This window comes from Castor canadensis, chromosome 16, assembly GCF_047511655.1.
Source record: "Castor canadensis chromosome 16, mCasCan1.hap1v2, whole genome shotgun sequence".
NCBI classification, from domain to species: domain Eukaryota; kingdom Metazoa; phylum Chordata; class Mammalia; order Rodentia; family Castoridae; genus Castor; species Castor canadensis.
In genome coordinates, this window is record NC_133401.1 from 31471743 (window position 1) to 31493437 (window position 21695).

At 37.5% G+C, this 21695-nt stretch overlaps 1 protein-coding gene across 1 annotated transcript in view; it reads left to right on the plus strand.

The window, feature by feature from the left end:
- Positions 1-21695, plus strand: part of LOC141410430 (uncharacterized) — a 589957-nt gene that overhangs the window by 294375 nt on the left and 273887 nt on the right. The window contains 1 exon segment of the mRNA XM_074058543.1: positions 2189-2191. Within this exon segment, the coding sequence (XP_073914644.1) occupies positions 2189-2191 (3 nt within the window).

Here is a 21695-nt window from a genome sequence, read left to right on the forward strand (position 1 = left end):
TGTATAAACAATCGCTGAATTGTACACCACAGTCCACTATGTGGGCAGCAGAAATGTTTTCTATGATAATCACAGAAGCCACTTTTGTACTTCTTCATGGTGTCCCAGCATCTCTATACATCTTCCCTCATCAGGACAACAAAGATTTTCTCCTTGACTGAACTGTAGTCAGGCTTTTCTGAACTCTGAACTAGCCTCAACCTTGGCCTATAAAAAAAACTAAGACTCAGCACAAGATATGTCATCCATCAACTCAACCCTTGCCACGCACAAAAACTTATGTGCTAATATGGTTTTTACAACTCACAGCCCAAGGACAACAATGATTACTGACCCACTTAAGGTTCTGCCTGGGAGAGGTTATGGTTGTCAAAGGATTTACAGTTCCAGCAAATACCAAGACAGGGCCCCAGTCTCCCATTTTCCCAACTGCTCAACACCCTAAAACTTCCCTTCTCTTCCCCTTATTCTCCCTTTAAACCACCTAGTTACCTCTGCATAAGTTGAAGTTAAGTCTCATTCTCAGTGCACTCTTCCCTATTGTAAAGTTATAAACTGGTTAAAATCTGTTTTGCCACTTTAGCACCTGGCTTCATTTCTCATTGACAGCTGTCTAGTGCAACTCAGTGGGGATCAAATTTGTCATCTCTCACAAAAGACACACAATACACACCTGAAGCTTTTTTCTTTACTTCTGAAATAACTAGGGTGGTGTTGGTGAGTTTTACTCCCCAGATCTCTGGGTAAAATCCACTAAACTAAGGCACAGTGGGGACATATTTGGATTCTTATGACTATGAACCCACACTCAAGTGGATTCGAATCCTAGTCTTCTTTGGAAGGTATGTCCGAGGCTGGAAGACTTCCTGGCTCTTTGTTTTAAGGGCAAATATGGTCATCTGTGACTGTCATCATGCCTCATGTGGGGATCAATTAGATTGGGATTTTGTTTGGGTTTTTTTCTGTTGTTGGTTTTTGTTTAGTTTTTCCTAGCTACCTAAGCATCAAAGATCACATGTTTAAGGCCCTCATTTAAGACAGTGGTTGTATTTTGTCCCTTTGTTACCCATGTGCTCTAGTTGGGATCTTAAGTGTCCTCCAAAAAGCTCCTTCACTACCAGTGGCTCCTGGGGACTCATTAGGGATATTAATATTCAGTCCTGTTTCTAGATCTATTGAAAGAGACACTTAGGCTTAAGTCCAAAGAATGCTTTAACAGACCTTCCAGCTAATGTTGATGTATGTTCTAGAACATTCCATCATTCCATGATTCCTGTGCACAGTGTGCATGGATTTCTTGCAAAGAATAGGAATTTCCTCTTTATCTGCAGGATTTTAAACTGAGATTTCAATATCACAGTAGTGCACATTTTTTCCTAATATACATTAACATTTTAATAAATTAAAATTTTCTGTTGAAGGAATACTGCACACTATACGTTTATAAAATAGAAAGTGAGAAGTCTTCTATAATTCTGCCTCCTGTAGAAAAGCAAAGTTTGCATTGTAGAATTATCCTATTAGAATTCTGTCTGGATGCATGCCTGCTGCATGTCAGTTCAAACACATAAACACACTATCCTTCTTAGTAAAAGCAAAGGCATTCTTTGCATGCATATGCTCAGTTTGCTTTTCTTACAGCATGTCTAAAGCTACCTCCTCTTACAACAGATCTTATCTCTTGCACCCCTAAAACTGTCTTCTTTCCAGGATTCATTGCTTTCAGTTGTTTGCCAGGACCACTGTTGGCTGACTGTGGTGTAAGAGCCCACTCAGGGCTGCTGATTGCTCCTGGGTCCAAACAGATCCTCTCTCTAAGGATATGAAAATGTTTTTTGAGGTCCCTGGAAGCACATCCCAGTCACATGGGCTACAGTCACATTCACAGCAGAGGCTGCCAGGCCTTGGTGAGACCAGGAGAACAGGAAGCATGTGGGCCATCAGGAGAGGCCTGGTGCAGGAATAGGGCCCAACTCTATCTAGGCCAGCCAGGGAGATTGGCTGTGGCCCAAAGTTGTGCTGGATCCATCTTATGTAGATATACTTAAAGCAGTCTAGACCAGAGAAATGAGACATAGATATCTTTTTGACAGGCACTCAAACACTGACTGATGAGACTGATGAGAATAAAACATATTGTTTTGTTAGATTTTGCTGTCTTATTGCATCAAAACATAACTGTTATAAGAATGTAAGCACTATTATTTTTTCATCTTTTTCTCTTCTAGCATTATTCTTTTTTCTTTATATTCACTAAAATGTAACTAGAATAGAATATAACTCCCCTTTCTTCCTCACTGAACTGCAGCATAGTTTATTTTAAAAAGAAAAGAAAGCAACTCTCTCCTGACCTTGTTCAAATGATTACTGTGCTCTAGAAATTGAGCAAGAATATCTTAAACCTGGGAACAAAACATTTGGTAAAATGACTCATTTGATTGTAGATGTGATTGCAAAGGGAAACAGTTTGTATCTTAAGGAAGGACACCTGTGTTAAAAGGAGCATCTGTCTTAAAAGTGAAACCCATAATTTTTTAAAGGGGTGCTCAAGAAAACAGACATGTAGGTCACAATAACCCAAATTTAATAATCTGACCAGACTTAATACCTCAGGGCCCAATTGATAGTATCAAGATGTGACAACCAGATGACTGAACAAAGGAACTACTCAGGAGGAGGAAATAGGACAGGCCTAGGCAAAACCATGAGAATCTATCTGAAAAACAACATAAAAGTGAAAGGACTGGGGTATGGCTTAAGTGGTAGAGCATTCAAGCAGGGCATTGATTTCAAACACAAGAAAGGAAGGAAGGAAGGTAAGGAGATAGGGAGAGAAGGGAGGAAGGAAAAGAAAGAAAGGAGGAAGAGAGATGAAGAAGGAAGAGATGAGGAAGGGGTTTTGAGAAAGAGAGGAAAGGAGAAGAAAGAAAGGGAGGGAGAAAGGAAGGAAGGAAGCAAGGAAGTAAATATGAACACTAAGAACAGGTCTTTTGTAAATGCACAGGAACTTCTCATGTTATCACTTGAAACAAAAAAGACTGGAGTCCATGCAAACTCAATCAATGAGAGACTGAATAAATTCTGGGTATGCCCCAAGCAGATCCTCAGGTGCTGTGGACATGATGAAGTTCTGTTTGCTGCCATTCTTTCAGGAAACAACATTATATGAAAAACAGATAAATAATACATGTAATTTTCATATTTTTAAAAAGTAAGAATAAATCAAAACCTAAAATGTCTAGGAGACAGCATGAAGCCAGACTGCTCCAAATGTACCTCATACTTTTTGTGTGCATGTGTGGTACTGAGGATTGAAACCATGGCCTTTATGCGCTAGGCAAGTGCTCTACCACTTAAACCATGCTCCCAGCCCTTTTGTCTTTATTTTTGAATAGGATCTCATTACTACCTTTGTCTGGGCTTGTCTCAAACTTGTAATTTTCTGCCTCTCCTCCTGAATGGTTGGGATTACAGGTATGATCCACCACACTTAGCTTGTATCTTATTTCTTGTTTTAGTTTAGAAGTATATACATATTTTGCTGGAGATATAGCTCAGTAGTAGAGCACTTGCCTACCATGCTCAAGGCCATGGACCACACAAAAAAGAAGTATATACATATTTTTCTCAAATACATATAATGCCAAAACTATTGTCAAATTGTCAAATATAATTCATAAACCTAAAGATGAAATATTAAAAAATAAAGAACTACAAAACCTAACTTTATACCAAATTAAGGTTTAACTAAACAAAGAGGAATCATTTTCACTGAACTTTAAGCAGAATTGAGTTTTGTTTTATATCAATAAATAATAGAACAAGAAAGTAAAATGTTGAGGTAATAATATTATGAATAGATATAATGGGTAATTTATTTTAAAATTATGTATTACATGCATTATATGTATGATGCATACATATAAATACCATTTTTACAAAAAGAAGCCTTAAGTTCCTGAAAAATTAGCTCAATTCACTTCTAGGAAATAAAGGAAATGAGCTCAAGACCTCTTATTGCACAAGAAACCAAAAACCAATGGATATAAGTGAATGAACAGAAGATTTACAGTAAAAGAGTCCCACAGACTGAGGATGTGGCTTGAATACTAGAGCACTTAGCCAGCAAGGGCAAGTACCTGAGTTCAAACTGCAGTACTGTCAAAATAAAACAAAACAAGAGAAATAAAATATTCCCAACAAAGATGAGTTATTTCTAGCATTTGTAATGGATTAAAACAAGTGAATATATACAAATACTGTTCATTTAATTATGCTAAAAATAAAAATTGAACAATAAAAAAACTCACCTTGGAATGATGAACCAAATCATAAGAATAAAGCACAGAGATGACGGGGAAAATCAAGATTTTTTTCTTTGTAGCATATTTCTCTTTTCTGTAGAAAATTTCTACCTCATGAAGGCAAAGGGAGGACCACCCTGGAGAATCTTTCTGTTTAGAGTGTAGACAGTAAGCACAAATGGCTGCCATCCAGTTTGGGAGGAAGATCAATGAGGAATCCATGACAGATGGATCTGCCTGATAAGCAGAAGGATACCGATTACATTAGTGAAATCCCACATAATCGTGATGCAAAAAGAACTGGGAAAAAGCAGACCACAACACATCTATCTGACTGTCAAATTAGTGTGGATTACCACATAAGCAACTATTGTGTGAAAAGATACCACAAGAAGGCAGTAAGCCAAGTCAGAGTAAGATAAATTCTACGTGATAAATGAACTCCTTTATGAAACAAAATATTTTAACATAAGAGGGAGGGTATCTGTAGAACACAATAAAATTAAAGTATATGTAAACATGATAGAATGAATAAATTTGTTTCAATGCTGATTTAAAAAAAATATTGTGACTATGTAATAAACCCTCGGGAAGAGCTGGGGATGCAGCTTGGTGGTAGAATGATGGGTAGGATGCAGAAGACCCTGGGTTGAATCTCCAGTACTGCAAATAAATACATTAAAAATACTCAGGAACTTGAATGTTGACTCAGTATTGATGATACTGAATTGTTATGATTAAGAAACTAGAAAACCAAAAAGTACTTTTCTTTTAGAGAAGATCAGTGAAGTACTTAGAGATGCAATCAGATGCCTTCTAGGATGTTCTTCAACTTAAGGAAATCCTGGAAGAAAATTGGGTGAGGTGAAAGTACACGAAAAAAGTGTTGCTGTTGATTGGTACTGGTATGGCTGTGTGGTAGATTCATGTGGTCTATCGTATCACCTTACAATGTGTAGATGCCTGAAAATTCCATATTCATGTTTACAACTCTTATTTCAATAAATTAACAAGTACTGAGAGTTTGTCCTCTTTTGCCTCAATTATTTTTCCTTTTTTTCTCTGAGGCAACATAAGTTCTTTGCATCACGTAGCCTAAAATTTCCAAATAGCATCATATTTAAGTCCCTTTATATTACTATATTTTGTGCCATTTTTCTGAAGCCAGCATTAAAAGTTTAAATTCCCTCACCATTGGGAAAGCCAAATAAACAGAAAAAGACCAGTCATGTGGGCAAATTGTTGAGTAGAGAATAAAAGAACAAAGCAAATGTATTGTTTCCCAGTTTTTTTTTAAATTTCTTGCTACCATGTCAGCAAGTCTAGACTGATTGTATAAATAGCTCTAATTTTTATAATACATTTCCAATTAAATCTAAAAGCACATGCCTTTTGTTAAGCAAGACTTCAGACTTTGATTTATAGACCTCAGTGAAAGATAAAACTGCAGTTAATTAAGAAGACACTACTCTTGTACAATTTTAATTTTCCCAATATTAAAGAGAATACATTTTTACTATTAGTGTATAATTAGAAGTATATCAAAATTGTACAGAGATAAAACAATCCAAAACCAACATTATTGAGATACAGTGTATCTTAGCAAGGACAATCAAATGGACAAAAATAGAATCTTGAATATGTTTCTCAGCAATCACAATTTCACTCTTTAACCTTTGTTAAGACACAGTTGAATAATTGGTAAATAATTAGCAAATTGAATAATGTGAATTACTATTAATACTCATGGAGTTTAGAAAAATATGAATGCTAGAAAAAATGAATAATTTACAGATTTTTCTGCCTAGCAAAAGTGTCATGTTCAGTCAGCATGGGAGTTTTGGCCTACTCTGGGTTCAACCTGGGTCTGTTCAACCTTCCTGAGGCAACCCAGTTGTAAGGGGACAAGTGTGAGGGGAAATAAAATGGCAGAAATATCCCTAGGAACAAATGACAGAAATAGCCCTGGAGATGTAAAGGGATGATGGCAGAAGTAACTTTGTTTTAGATAAAGGAGACAGGAGGCAACTTAAAAGCAGAACATTTAGGGAGATGTAAGAAACCAGCTCAGCACACAGGTGCTGAGCACAGTGGTTTCTGTTCCTAGATAAGGAAAACAAGATAAAACATTCCTAAAGGCAGACATCTAAAGGGATGAGGTATAAACCCTAAATGGAGAGTAACATAGCAAACCTTCCCAAGATAAAGAAAAGGATTCTCACCAGAATAATGACAGTAATCATAAAATGCAGATGATAAGTTTCAAGGACAGGATGAAGAAAAGAGACCTTCTTGGAATCTCCTGTCCTGATAGGAAGGGGGACAGGTGAATGGTTGGGTTCAGCAAGAAGTTAAATCAAACAGCCAATTATAGCTACAGCTTCAAAGTAGAGTGAGAGTGGGTGCCTAAATCAGGCCTCCACTTAATCTCATGAACTCCAGCCATCCGTTGGCTTAGCTCTTTCACTAAGTCCCACCTGTCAGGGTGTTTCCTATCAATTTCCTTTCAATAAACTTTGTGCCTGCTTTCCTCTTAACTCCTGGTCTGTGGCATGAACTTGCTTTAGTTCTTTACTGCTTATCCAGTGCCTTCAATCACCAATTGCACCAGGACATGAACCCAGTAAACAATCCAATCCAAAATCATGGCAGTTCTGGCTCCAGAGAGGTCACCATATTGATGGTGAAATTAGTGCAGAAACCCAATTAGCATAGCACACTTCACCCCAGAATTCCTGAACTCAAGTGATTCTTCTGCATCAGCTTCCCAAGTAGCTAGGACTTCAGGCACACACCACAGTGTTATATTTGAAAATATAATGGAAGCCAGATGTGGTGGTTCACTCCTACAATCCCTGCTGTTTGGGAGGTGGAGAAACAAATATCACATTCGAGACTAGACTGAGCAAAAAGTTAGCAAGACACTATCTCAAAAAACAAACTGGAAATGGTGGTACATAACTGTAATCCCAGCTACTCAGAAGGCATAGGTAGGAGGATCGCTGTCCAAAGCCCTCCCAGGCAAAAAGCTGAGATTCTATCTGAAAAATAACTAAAACAAAAAAAAGAGCTAAGGGTATGGCTTAAGTGGTAGAGTGTGCCCAGACTTCAATCCCAGTACTGCAAAAAAAAGCTGAAAAAGAAAATATGATGGAAAAATGCTTTGATGAAATGTGTGTAATTATATAAAATAATCACAAGTTTAAATAAATGTAGAAGAAATAAACAAGAAGCTGAAGGACTCAAAATAAGGCCTAAAGAAATGCAGAACAAAGCCACCACCTTTCATAGAATGTCTCAACATTTTAAATAATTCAAAAAAACCATAAACAAGTGGGCAGAGACAATGTCCTTAAAAACCCACAAGGTTCTGGTTCAATCCCCAGAACCAAAATCAAAATAAATGCCAATGCTCCCACATATCCTATATTGGTGAAAAAAGAGGAAAGAGAAATGAAACAAAGGAATGTGTCTGACAAATATCTTTTAAAACTGAAAATAACAGCTTGATTAGAGTGAAGGGAAGATAAAAAGCAGAGTCCAGAAATAACATGAAATGTTTGAGAAGTAGTCAGGCAGGTAAATAGATGCAGAGACAGAAAAATGTCTAGATTTATGAATTTTTTAAAAATAGACAGCTAAGACTTATAAGTGTGAAAAAATGAATAGTGGATAACTAAATATAAGAAAAATAAGTTGGAAAAACTTTTGGTAAATACATGGTTTAAAAACATTCAGACGCTTAGTTGGAAAAACAACAAATTTCTACTATATGCCATTTAGATAAATAAACATTTGTATACTGACATGTGAACACACAAATTAAAATACTGCAGATTAACCATTTTGGAACATGGGTACATTCTTAAAGATATGAGTTGAGATAATTACAAAGTGCAAAATAGGAGCCATGTCGTCATATAAGAATATTAAAGTATATAAAAAGTTCAGCTCATATAAAAAAGGACAAAATATAAAAATGAGGCACTGATCTGGAAAATGTTCTATACACAATATATAAAAGGGGAGGCTATTGATAAGATGTAAAGCAGTTTCCTAAAGGTAGATAAAAGAGAATATTATTCCTAAGCAGAAAAATTATACAGCCAAGCATTTCTGAGGACAAAAAAATACTATTAATAAAATGTGTTTTGCTGAAAATTATCACACAGATATAAAAACTTTAAGACTTTTTTTCATTTAAAAATAGGTATCTTGGGCTGAGAATGGAGCTCAGTGGTAAAGAGTTATTGCCTGGCATGCGTAAGCTCCTAGATTCACTCCCCAGCATTACATGTAAATAAAAATGCTTCTTCACTAAAAGAAAAAATATATATTTCTTTCCCTAATGTTTAGAGTCACAGCTTCACTTTGCACAATAAATTTTCTCATTTTTCTGTGTTAACACATGAGACAAATTAAAGGAATTTGCTTTCTCAGTTTGGCATTAAAGTAGAGTGAGAATAGAGTCTATCTATATATCACATATATTATATATAATGCTATTAAGTAAAACATACAGTTTTACAGGGTGTGGTGCATGTCTGTAATTCCAGCACTTGGAAGGGAGGCTAGGGAGGAGGATCGAGAGTTCAAGGCCAGCCTGGGCTACATAGCAAGATCCAGTGTTCTCAATAATGCAAGTTTCCTAGTCACATTTAGGGCTGGTGGAGGGGCTAAAATGGTACAGTGCCTACTTCACAAGTGTTAGACCCTAAATTCAAGCCCCAGTACTGCCTTCCTCCCCCAAAAAAGTAGATAAAAAACAAAAGCAAGTCTAGTCACATTTAATCTCACAGAAAACTTCATACTCACCTAAATTTTAATGTTTCCAAGGAATTCAAATTAGGATTCATCAAAACAAGAGAGTTTTGAAAGATTCAAAGATGGCAGCTAGAGGGAGGAAGCAGAAAGTGTGCCTCCTAAAGTAAAATCTTGGAGAAACACTAGAGATACACCTTACAGGAAAAACCACCAAGAAGAGGCAAAACTTTGACTCCTCCACACCTCCAGCCTGCGCATAGCATCTCCACTTCACATTAAATGGAGAAACCAGGAAGGCTCCTGCCCCGCCACCAGATGGCAATGCCCAGATGGCTTGGGAAGACGCAGACCACAAGGTGAGCTAAGTGGTATGCAGTACTCCCACAGACAACCCTGGGCCAGATCAGCATAGCCCCCTGGACAGACCAACCCCCACCCAGGGGAAAAAAAACCTGAATAATAAGCAATAACAACAAAAAAGACATGTAGCAAAGAGGGCAGGGCACCCTGAGCACTGAAGGTGGGGAGGGGAAATCCCTCACAACAAGCCAGCTGGAGAAGGCAGGAGCAGCAGCACACGCCCAGCAGTCAGGAGTGGGAAAGCTTGTAAAAGTGGCGGTGGGAGGAAAACTCCACAGGAGAGAGGGGAAGACCCAATTCCCACGTGAGCTGTAAATAAACAAGCCAGCCAGAGAGGCAGGAGTGTGGCACATGCCCAGCAATCAGGAGTGGAAAAGCTTGTAAAAGTGGCAGTGGGAGGAAAACTCCACAGAAGAGGGGGGAAGACCCACTTCCCATGTGAACTGTAAATAAACACAGAGGCCTGAGAAAGCTGGTGCAGTGTCACCTCCCCCAGTGTGCTTGGAAAGGGGAAAGCTTGTAGCAGTGGCGATCATGCCCAGGAGAACTCTAAGTAAACATAGCCTGCAGGGCTAGGTGAGTGTTAATCTCACTCCTGAGATCTGCATAAATAAAGCCTCCAGCAACAGCAGCTGACAGCAGTGGGCAGGTGAGCCACAGCCTCAGATAGCCATTCACACAACTGTCTCCAGACTCTTTTTTTTTCTCCCTACCTTTGATGAGACAACAACCAAACTACACCTGCATGCCGAAAAACTTATGAAAACTGTATTGCATTTGAACTTGGGACACTTTGTGGGAGAATTTTTCTTTTGTGTTGTTTTGTTTTGTTGTGTTTTGTTTAGTTTTTTTCCCCCTTTGATGAGACAACTACAGAACTACTTCTGAGACACCATCTCCAAGACTGGAGGCTGAGGGACGAACACCAAAATTATTGAGACTGAAACTTTATTGAATTTGAACATGGAGATTTTTTAATTTAATTTTATTTTTTTCATTTTTTCATTTTTAAAAAATTTTTATTTTCAATCCTCTCTCTGTCTCTCTAATGCCTGTTCAGCTTACTGTTGATTACTACACTATCTCCCTGTTTATATCTTTGAAACTTTTTTCGTTCTTTGTTTTGTTTTTTCTACTTATTTCTTTTTTCCTTTTTCTTTAACTTCTATGCTTTCCATCTCCTCTCACCCTTCCATTCTAAATATCACCATTGTTACAAGCTAGAAAATACTTAATTGCACACAGTACAGGGACAATAACAACACCATGGGCAATGGAAAAAAGACAGAAAAAACAGAGAAACCAGTTTCCTCACAGCCAAATATTAGTACAGGAACCAGAGGGAAATGAAGAAAAGAGATACTCAGATCCAGACTCTAACAAAATGAAGATAAATTATGCCAAAGAACCCAATGAAGCCCACAAGAACAATATAAAAGAAGAAGTACTACAGGTAATCAATGAGAATTTTATAGAGTTGATACTGGAGATGGTCAACCAAAATGTACAGGAGACACTCAAGAAATTCCAAGACAACAGAAACAGAGAATTTGAAAAAGCACAAGAACAAATACAAGAAACAATAGAAGCACTGCATAAACACCAAAGTGAAACAAAGAACATGATTAATAAAGAGATAAGTGAACTCAGGGCAAAAATAGACAACATTAAAAAGGAAGCAACTCAGGATATGGAAAGCCTCAGAAAAAAGGACAAAACAGACCTGCAAAACAAAATGGAAGGTCAATCCAGCAGAATAGAACAAACAGAAGACAGACTCTCAGAACTCGAAGATGAAATGGTAATTAAAGGAAAAACCAAAGAACTATTAGTTAAACAACTCAAGACCTGTGAAAACAAAATGCAAGAACTCACCGACTCCATCAAAAGACCAAACCTGAGAATCATGGGTATTAAAGAAGGAGAAGAGGTGCAAGCAACGGGAATGTGTAATATATTCAACAAAATAATAACAGAAAATTTCACAATCTAGAGAAATCTATTCCCATACAGATGCAAGAGGCCTCCAGAACACCAAACAGACCACATCAAAATAGAACTATCCCATGGCACATCATCATTAAAACAACAAGTACAGACTAGAGAAAGAATATTGAAGGCTGTAAGAGAGAAAAAACAAGTAACATACAAAGGTAAACCCATCAAAATCACAGCAGACTTCTCAACAGAAACATTAAAAGCAAGAAGATCTTCCGGGCACTGAATGAAAATAACTTCAACCCTAGGATACTCTCTACCCAGCAAAACTATCATTCAAAAGAGATCGAGCAATAAAAGTCATCCATGATAAGCAGAAACTAAGACAATATGTGACCACAAAGCCACCACTACAAAAGATTCTTCAAGGGATTCTGCACACAGAAAATGAAACCCAACATAACCATGAAAGGGCAGGCAGCACCAAACTACAGGAAAAGAAAAAGCAAGAAAGTAGAGAGTAACCCCAATCTAGGTACACACAACCAAACCTTCTAACAACTAACACAACTAAATGACAGGAATCATCACATACCTATCAGTACTAACACTTAATGTTAATGGACTTAATTCACCCATCAAAAGGCACCATTTGATGAACTGGATTGAAAAGGAAGATCCAACAATTCGTTGCTTACAGGAGACTCATCTCACAGACAGAAAAAAGCATAAGCTTAGGAAGAAAGACTGGAAGAAGATTTACTTAGCCAATGGCCCCAAAAAACATGCAGGAGTAGCAATATTTATCTCGGACAAGTAGACTTCAAACCTACATTGAACAAAATAGATAAAGGACATTCCATACTAATAAAAGGGGAAATAGACCAAAAGGAAATAATAATTATCAACCTATATGCACTCAATGTCAACGCACCCAATTTCATCAAATGTACCCTGAAGGACCTAAAAGCATATATTAACTCCAACACAGTGGTCGTGGGAGACTTTAACACCCCATTGTCATCAACAGATAGGTCATCCAAACAAAAAAATCAATAAAGAAATCCTAGATCTAAATTATACAATAGATTAAATGTACCTAGTTGATGTCTACAGAACATTTCATCCAACCTCTACACAATATACATTCTGATCACCAGCCCATGGAACCTTCTCCAAAATAGATCATATCCTAGGGCACAAAGCAAGCCTCAGCAAATATAAGAAAATAGAAATAATACCATGCATTCTATCTGATCACAATGCAATAAAACTAGAACTCAACAGAAAAGAAAAGACAAAAAGCATGCAAAGAGCTGGAAACTGAATAACTCATTGCTTGATGAACAATGCCTCATTGATGAAATAAAAGAGGAAATTAAAACTTCCTGGAAGTCAATGCAAAAAAAAAAAAAAGAAAAAAGAAAAACCTACCGGAACCTATGGGACACAGCAAAGGCAGTCCTGAAGGAAAGTTTATAGCCATGAGTGCGTATATTAAAAAGACTGAAAGATCCCAAATCAATGACCTAATGAAATATCTCAAACTCAAAGAAAAACAAGAACAAGCAAATCCCAAAACAAATAGGAGAGAAATAATAATAAAAAAAGCTGAAATCAATGAAATAGAAACCAAAAAAATCCATACAAAGAATTAATGAAACAAAAATTTGGTTCTTTGAAAAAATAAACAAGATCGACAGACCCCTGGCAAACCTAACTAAAATGAGGAGAGAAAAAACTCAAATTAGTAGAATCAGGAATGCAAAAGTTGAGATAACAACAAACACCATGGAAGTCCAGGAAATCATCAGAGACTACTTCGAGAGCCTATATTCAAATAAATTCGAAAATCTGAAAGAAATGGACAGATTTCTAGATACATATGATCATCCAAAACACTACCAGGAGGATATTAATCACCTCTATGGATTTATAACACAAAATGAAATTGAAGCAGCAATCAAGAGTCTCCCCAAAAAGAAAAGTCAATGACCTGATGGATTCTCTGTTGAATATTATTAGACCTTTAAAGAAGAACTGATACCAACCCTCCTTAAACTGTTCCATGAAATAGAAAGGGAAGGAAAACTGCCTAGCACATTTTATGAAGCTAGTATTACACTTATCCCCAAACCAGGCAAAGACACCTCCAAAAAGGAGAACTATAGGCCAATCTCCTTCATGAACACTGATGCAAAAATCCTCAACAAAATAATGGCAAACCGAATTCAACAACACATCAAAAAGATCATTCACCACGACCAAGTAGGCTTCATCCCAGGAATTCAGGGGTGGGTCACCATATGAAAATCAATAAACATAATAAACCACATTAACAGAAGCAAAGACAAAAACCACTTGATCATCTCAATAGATGCAGAAAAAGCCTTTGATAAGATCCAACACCATTTCATGATAAAAGCTCTAAGAAAACTAGGAATAGAAGGAAAGTACCTCAACATTATAAAAGCTATATATGACAAACCTACAGCCAGCATTATACTTAACGGAGAAAAACTGAAACCATTCCCTCTAAAATCAGGAACCAGACAAGGATGCCCACTATCTCCACTCATATTCAACATAGTACTGGAATTCCTAGCCAGAGAAATTAGGCAAGAAGAAGGAATAAAAGGAATACAAATAGGTAAAGAAACTGTCAAAATATCCCTATTTGCAGATGACATGATCCTATATCTTAAAGACCCAAAAAACTCTACTCAGAAGCTTCTAGAGATCATCAATAGCTACAGCAAGGTAGCAGTATATAAGGTCAACATAGAAAAATCATTAGCATTTCTATACAGTAATAGTGAACAAACTGAAAAAGAATATATGAAAACAATTCCATTTACAATACCTCAAAAAAATCAAATACCTAGGTGTAAACCTAACAAAAGATGTGAATGACCTCTACAAAGAAAACTGTAAACTTCTGAAGAAAGAAATTGAGGAAGACTATAGGAAGTGGAGAGATCTCACATGCTCATGAATTGGTAGAATCAACATAGTTAAAATGTCTATACTCCCAAAAGTAATCTACATGTTTAATGAAATTCCCACCTAAATTCCAATGACATTCACTAAAGAGATCGAAAAATCTACCATGAAATTTATATGGAAACACAGGAAGCCACGAATAGCCAAGGCAATACTCAGTCAAAAGAACAATACAGGAGGTATCATGATACCTGACTTCAACTATATTACAAAGCAGTAGCAATAAAAACAGCATGGTACTGGCACAAAAACAGACATGAAGACCAGTGGAACAGAATACAGGACCCAGATATGAAGCCACACAACTATAACCAACTTGTCTTTGCAAAGGAGCTAAAAACATATGATGGAGAAATTGCAGCCTCTTCAACAAAAACTGTTGGGAAAACTGGTTAGCAGCCTGCAAAAAAACTGAAACTAGATCCATGTATATCACCCTATACCAAGATTAACTCAAAATGGATCAAGGATCTTAATATCAGACCACAAACTCTAAAGTTGGTACAGGAAAGAGTAGGAAATACTCTGGAGTTAGTAGGTATAGGTAAGAACTTTCTCAACGAAACCCCAGCAGCACAGCAACTAAGAGACAACATAGATAAAACTAAAAAGCTTATGTTCATCAAAGAAATGGTCTCTAAACTGAAGAGAAAACCCACAGAGTGGGAGAAAATATTTGCCAGCTACACATCAAAGGACTGATAACCAGAATATACAGGGAACTTAAAAAACTAAATTCTCCCAAAACTAATGAACCAATAAAGAAATGGGCAAGTGAACTAAACAGGACTTTCTCAAAAGAAGAAATTCAATAGGCCAAAAAACACATGAAAAAAATGCTCACGATCTCTAGCAATAAAGGAAATGCAAATTAAAACCACACTAAGATTCCATCTCACCCCTGTTAGAATAGCCATCATTAGCAACACCACTAACAACAGGTGTTGGTGAGGATGCGGGGGTAAAGGAACCCTCTTACACTGCTGGTAGGAATGTAAACTGGTACAACCACTCTGGAAAAAAATTTGGAGGCGACTTAAAAAGCTAAACATTGATCTACCATATGATCCAGCAATACCACTCTTGGGGATATACCCAAAAGACTGTGACACGTGTTACTTCTAGGCACCTGCACACCCATGTTTATTGCAGCACTATTCACAATAGCCAACTTATGGAAACAGCCAAGATGCCTCACTACTGATGAATGGATCAAGAAAATGTGATATCTATGCACAATGTAATTTTATGCAGCCATGAAGAAGAATGAAATATTATCATTCGCTGGCAAATGGATGGAATTGGAGAACATCATTCTGAGTGAGGTTAGCCTGGCCCAAAAGACCAAAAATCATATGTTCTCCCTCATATGCGGACATTAGATCAAGGGCAAACACAACAAGGGGATTGGACTTTGAGCACATGATAAAAGCGAGAGCACACAAGGGAGGGGTGAGGATAGGTAAAACACCTAAAAAACTAGATAGCATTTGTTGCCCTCAATGCAGAGAAACTAAAGCAGATACCTTAAAAGCAACTGAGACCAATAGGAGAAGGGGACCAGGAGCTAGAGAAAAGGTTAGATAAAAAAAATTAACTTAGAAGGTAACACCCACACACAGGAAATCAATGTGAGTCAACTCCCTGTAATAGCTATCCTTATCTCAACCAGCAAAAACACTTGGTCCTTCCTATTATTGCTTATACTCTCTCTTCAACAAAATTAGAGATAAGGGCAAAATAGTTTCTGCCTTGTAGCGAGGGGGTAGGAGGGAGAGGGAGGGGGCAGAGTGGGTGGTAAGGGAGGGGGTGGGGGCAGGGGGGAGAAATGACCCAAGCATTGTATGCACATATGAATAATAAAAGAATAAAAATTTTTTAAAAAATAAAAAAAAGAAAATTGTACAAATTAATGGGTTTTATTTTGATGCTCCTGTACTTGGATACCATGGTCTTCATGCTTTTTGTTGCGTTCCACAACCGAGTTGCTGTGAACCTCATTTGTTTTTTCTGTTTCTAGCTACCCCAGCGTACTCCCAAGAGCCAAGATACTGAAACAGCGTGAGTTGTCTTTTGGATGAGTGCATAAGGAAAACGTGGTATGCATTCATGATTACCTTAAAAGAGAAGGCAATCCTGTCATTTGCAATATTAATGACCTGAGGACAAATGCTAAATAAAATAATGCTATAGTCTATAGTCTATACTTAAAAAATTTTAAAGATAATTATATCTTGATGGATTCCTCCAAGACAAAAAGTAACTCTGTGAGGTGACAAATATGTTGATTAGCTTATTATCATAATCACTTAGTGATGTGTAAGTATGTCAAAATATCATGTGTACAATGGACTGAATTATAACAGAGACCCCAGATTCCTGACCCCTCCAACACACAAGGATGAAGCAAAAGGACAGCCATGTGAATTACCATGATACTCAGACACTCTATTCTTACCAATATGCCAAAAGTTTAAAAACTGGATTCTTGGTTCATTCTGGTTGCTGTAACATAATATTGTAAGGTGAGTAATTACAAACAGCAGGCCTTTATTGCTCATGGTTCTGGACGAAAGTTCAAGGTCAAGGTACTGATTGGTTCTGAGTCTGGTGAGGGGCCTTCTGATGTGTCCTCATGTGGTAAAGGAGTGAATAAGTGTCCTCAGGCCTCTTCACAAGGGCCGTAGGCCCATTCAAAAGGATCTACCTTCAAATATTTCAGTTAATGCACACAGTACTTGATTATAACAACAAATATCTGTATTTCTGGCTTAGGCATTTACCATACTTTTCATTATTATTTTAGAATATATTCCTACTTATAAAAATTTTTATGTGAAGCAGTCTGCTATGTTACAATGCTATAACCTCATACATGTTATAACCTCATATATGTTTCCATGTGCTTTGACTTGAACAGAGGCCACAATGAATGATTTTCTCATATTAGCTATATTTGTGCCAGTGCACTCTATTGTGTCCACAGGGTGATTAAGTCATCTAAGGACACATTTGTCAGAACACGTTCCCATCATTAAGTGACTGTACAACCACATATTAAGTTTCCACATAGGAATTTTGAAGGAACACAAACATTCAGACAATGACGACAAATATTCACACAGAAACTTGCATATGAATGGTCACAGCAGCCTTATTCATACTGGCTAACAGGTGGAAACACCCTGAGTGTCTATCAGTGAATCAATACATAAAGTGTGGTATGACCATGCCATGGACTGCTGTTCAGCCATAAAAAGAAATAGTATGATATGGCTGAACCTCAAAAAGGTTGAACCTTATGCTAGGTGAAGAAAGCCAGGCAAAAAGGACACTTACTATGTGATTACAGGGTGTGAACTTTCCAAAATAGATGAATCCACAGGTACAAAAAGAAAATTAGAGTTTTCCAGGAGCTGGGGAGGGAAGTGATTATGACTGCTTCAGTGGGCATACGGATCCTTTTTGGGTAACAACAATGTTTGGAACTAGATAAAAATGATGTTTGCCAAACATTGTGAATGCACCAAATGCAAATAGATTGTACAATTAAAAATTATTAAAATGGTGAGTTTTATGTTGTGTGAATTTTCCCTAGCCAAAAAAGTCAAACTCTGAGACATGCCTTTCCCATTCAAGCTACCAAATATCAAATATACTTGATATTTCCTGTTTTTAAAGTATCTTCAAGAGAAAAATTTCAGACTCTGGCAGATTTATAGCAAGAGCATTCCATGAATGATTCAATGAAATGATGAATTTGAACCTTATTTAAAAAATTTTCAGAGCCGGGCGCTAGTGGTTCACACCTGTAATTCCATCTACTCAAGAGGCAGAGATCAGGAGGATTGAGGTTTGAAGCCAGCCCAGGCAAATAGTTCCTGAGACCCTATCTCAAAAAAAAAAACCTTCACAAAAAGGGTGGTGGAGTGGCTCAAGGTGTAGATGCTGAGTTCAAACCCCAGTACCAAAAAAAAAAAATTCAGAGATCGCTGTTCCCTTACTTATTTTATTCCTTCCCTTCTTACTGGACTATGTCTGTCCTTCCGGATTCTTGTCTTTTTTCCATCTTGGCTATGGGGTTGTTGGGATGGAATGGTACCAGAGTGTTTATCCCTGAGCTGTCCTTGGGTTTTGAAGCGTTGGACTTGCCTCCTCTGAGCTCCTTTTACATTGAGCTTGGCTATTTCTGGGATGACACCAGCTTTTTCTTGTGCAGGGATTGGGTACACAGAAATAGCCACATCTTATTCCTTCATCTTTTCTCAAGTATTACCTAAAAAATCTGCTTGTTAGACTCTCCATTACTATTCAGTTTATCCTTCTTCCATTCCCTCCCCATCCCTCTCACCTAGCACATTTTTCTCCACCAAAGTACTTACCATCCTACAAGATACTGAATATTTTATTTGGTATTTGCTATTGCCCATTTGTTTTGAGTATAATATTGATAACAGAGTAGGCAGTTTTTTTGCCAGCTTGTTTTCTCTGCTGCATTTCATCTACCAAGAATTATGTGTGACACACACTAGATGTTGAATTGAGCCTAGAGAAGCCACTCATGAAAGCTTTCCCAAGTTCATTTCCAACATCAGGCAATGGCTTCTCAGACTTTTGGCTAAGATGATGCGTAACACTCACAGCTTATTCCTACTTGACTGTTTGTTTTCCCTCCCTTCCAGGCAGTCATGGTGCAAATTTCTCAGGGCTGAAAAAATAATCATATTTTGGAAGTAAAACCCTCAGGTTGGTAAAATACACAGCCGAGCCTCTTTTCACAGTCTGTCTCCTACTTTTGTTTTTGGTAGTGCCAGAATTTGAACTCAGGGCCTCAAGCAGGCTAGAAGGAGCTCTTACCATTTGAGCCACTCCACCAGCCTCTTTTTATGATAGGTTTTTTTTTCAAGATGGGGTTTCTTGAACTATTTGTCTGGGGCTGTCTTTGAACCATGAATCCCCTGATGTCTGCCTCCTGAGTAGGTGGGCTTACAGGCATGAGCCATTGCCACCCCAGTCTCTCCTACTTCCTAAACCTTAATGCCCTTGTCTCACTTGTCATTTCACCTGGTCTTTTATGTATCTCAAATTATGTCCCCGCCCCACACCATTCATCTCTAACAGCTATCAGTAGCTTCTAACAATTTGAACATTTTGTGAATGCTTTTCTGAGATCATCTCAAATCTCCACAGACACTGTCACTGCACTTAAAGGTGACATGATGATTAATCACTTCTCAGCCAGGAGATGACCTCATTTTTTCTCAGGGATAAAATGCCACTTTGCACAGAGGTTCAGACTGTGACCATGCACTGCTGTTCTGGTAAAAATGGTGTTTGGATAAAGGTGGTTTTCCCAGGGCAAGGCTTATCCATTGCACTCCAAATGTGCTGACCCCTGTGATTTCCCCAAATGTGGGAAACTTGACTGCATAATTTTGTGGTAGTGGGCACTGCATTTGCACATTCCCCTAAAAAAAAAGAAAATGTTTGGTAAGTGGAGCTTCTTTTAGATAGACATATTTGTGGAAAAGTAGAATATTTCTCTGGATGTCTCAGAGGAATATGGTGTGGATATACAATTTTTTTTAGATGGGGCTCTTGCGATGCTTCTTCGGCTGACTTTAAACTCCTGGGCTCAAAATCTGTGGCAGTGTGTTGTCCTTTGATTGGCTACAAGTGTCTCTGAAGACTTTCTGTAATCCCTACAAAACTGTATACTTCCTTCTCCTTCTTATTGGTGCTGGGGAGCAGGTTGCACTTTATTGTAGCACTAATTTCATTTCTGTAGAAAAATGTCTGAGGTCAGTGTGAAGACAGTAAGTAAATGTACCTTTGTAGGAATGTGATAGAAATTTCTTTTATTTTTTTTATTTTATTCATATGTGCATACAATTTTTGGGTCATTTCTCCCCCTTTCCACCCACCCCCTCCCTAACCACCCCCACCCTACCATAACCCCCCTTACCCCTCACTACCATTCAGAAACTATTTTGCCCTTTTCTCTAATTTTGTTGAAGAGAGAGTAAAAGCAGTAACAGGAAGGACCAAGGGTTTTTGCTAGTTGAGATAAGGAGAGCTATACAGGGAGTTGGCTCTCATTGCTATCCTGTACATGTGTATTACCTTCTAAGTTAATTCTTCTCCAACTAACCTTTTCTCTAGTTCGTGGTCCTCTTCTTCTATTAAGTATAATGCTGGCTGTGGGTTTGTCATATATAGCTTTTATAATGTTGAGGTATTTTCCTTCTATTCCTATTTTTCTTAGAGCTTTTATCATGAAATGGTGTTGGATCTTATCAAAGGCTTTTTCTGCATCTATTGAGATGATCAAGTGGTTTTTGTCTTTGCTTCTGTTAATGTGGTTTATTACGTTTATTGAACCACCCCTGCATTCCTGGGATGAAGCCTACTTGGTCGTGGTTGACTAATCTTTTTGATGTGTTGTTGAATTCGGTTTGCCATTATTTTGTTGAGGATTTTTGCATCAGTGTTCATTAAGGAGATTGGCCTATAGTTCTCCTTTTTGGAGGTGTCTTTGCCTGGTTTTGGGATAAGTGTAATACTAGCTTCATAAAATGTGCTAGGCAGTTTTCCTTCCCTTTCTATTTCATGGAACAGTTTAAGAAGGGTTGGTATCAGTTCTTCTTTAAAGAAGAACTTTAAAGGTCTTTAAAGGTCTGATAATATTCAACAGAGAATCCATCAGGTCCTAGACTTTTCTTTGGGGAGACTCTTGATTGCTGCTTCAATTTCATTTTGTGTTGTAGATCCATAGAGATGATTAATATCCTCTTGGTTCAGTTTTGGATGATCATATGTATCTAGAAATCTGTCCATTTCTTTCAGATTTTCGAATTTATTTGAATATAGGCTCTTGAAGTAGTCTCTGATGATTTCCTGGACTTCCATGGTGTTTGTTGTTATCTCTCCTTTTGCATTCCTGATTCTACTAATTTGGGGTTTTTCTCTCCTCATTTTAGTCAGGTTTGCCAGGGGTCTGTCGATCTTGTTTATTTTTTCAAAGAACCAACTTTTTGTTTCATTAATTCTTTGTATGGTTTTTTTGGTTTCTATTTCATTGATTTCAGCTCTTATTTTTATTATTTCTCTCCTATTTGTTTTGGGATTTGATTGTACTTGTTTTTCTAGGAGTTTGAGATGTATCATTAGATCATTGATTTGGGATCTTTCAGTCTTTTTAATATTTGCACTCATGACTATAAACTTTCCTCTCAGGACTGCCTTTGCTGTGTCCCATAGGTTCCAGTAGGTTGTGTTTTCATTTTCATTGATTTCCAGGAACTTTTTAATTTCCTCTTTTATTTC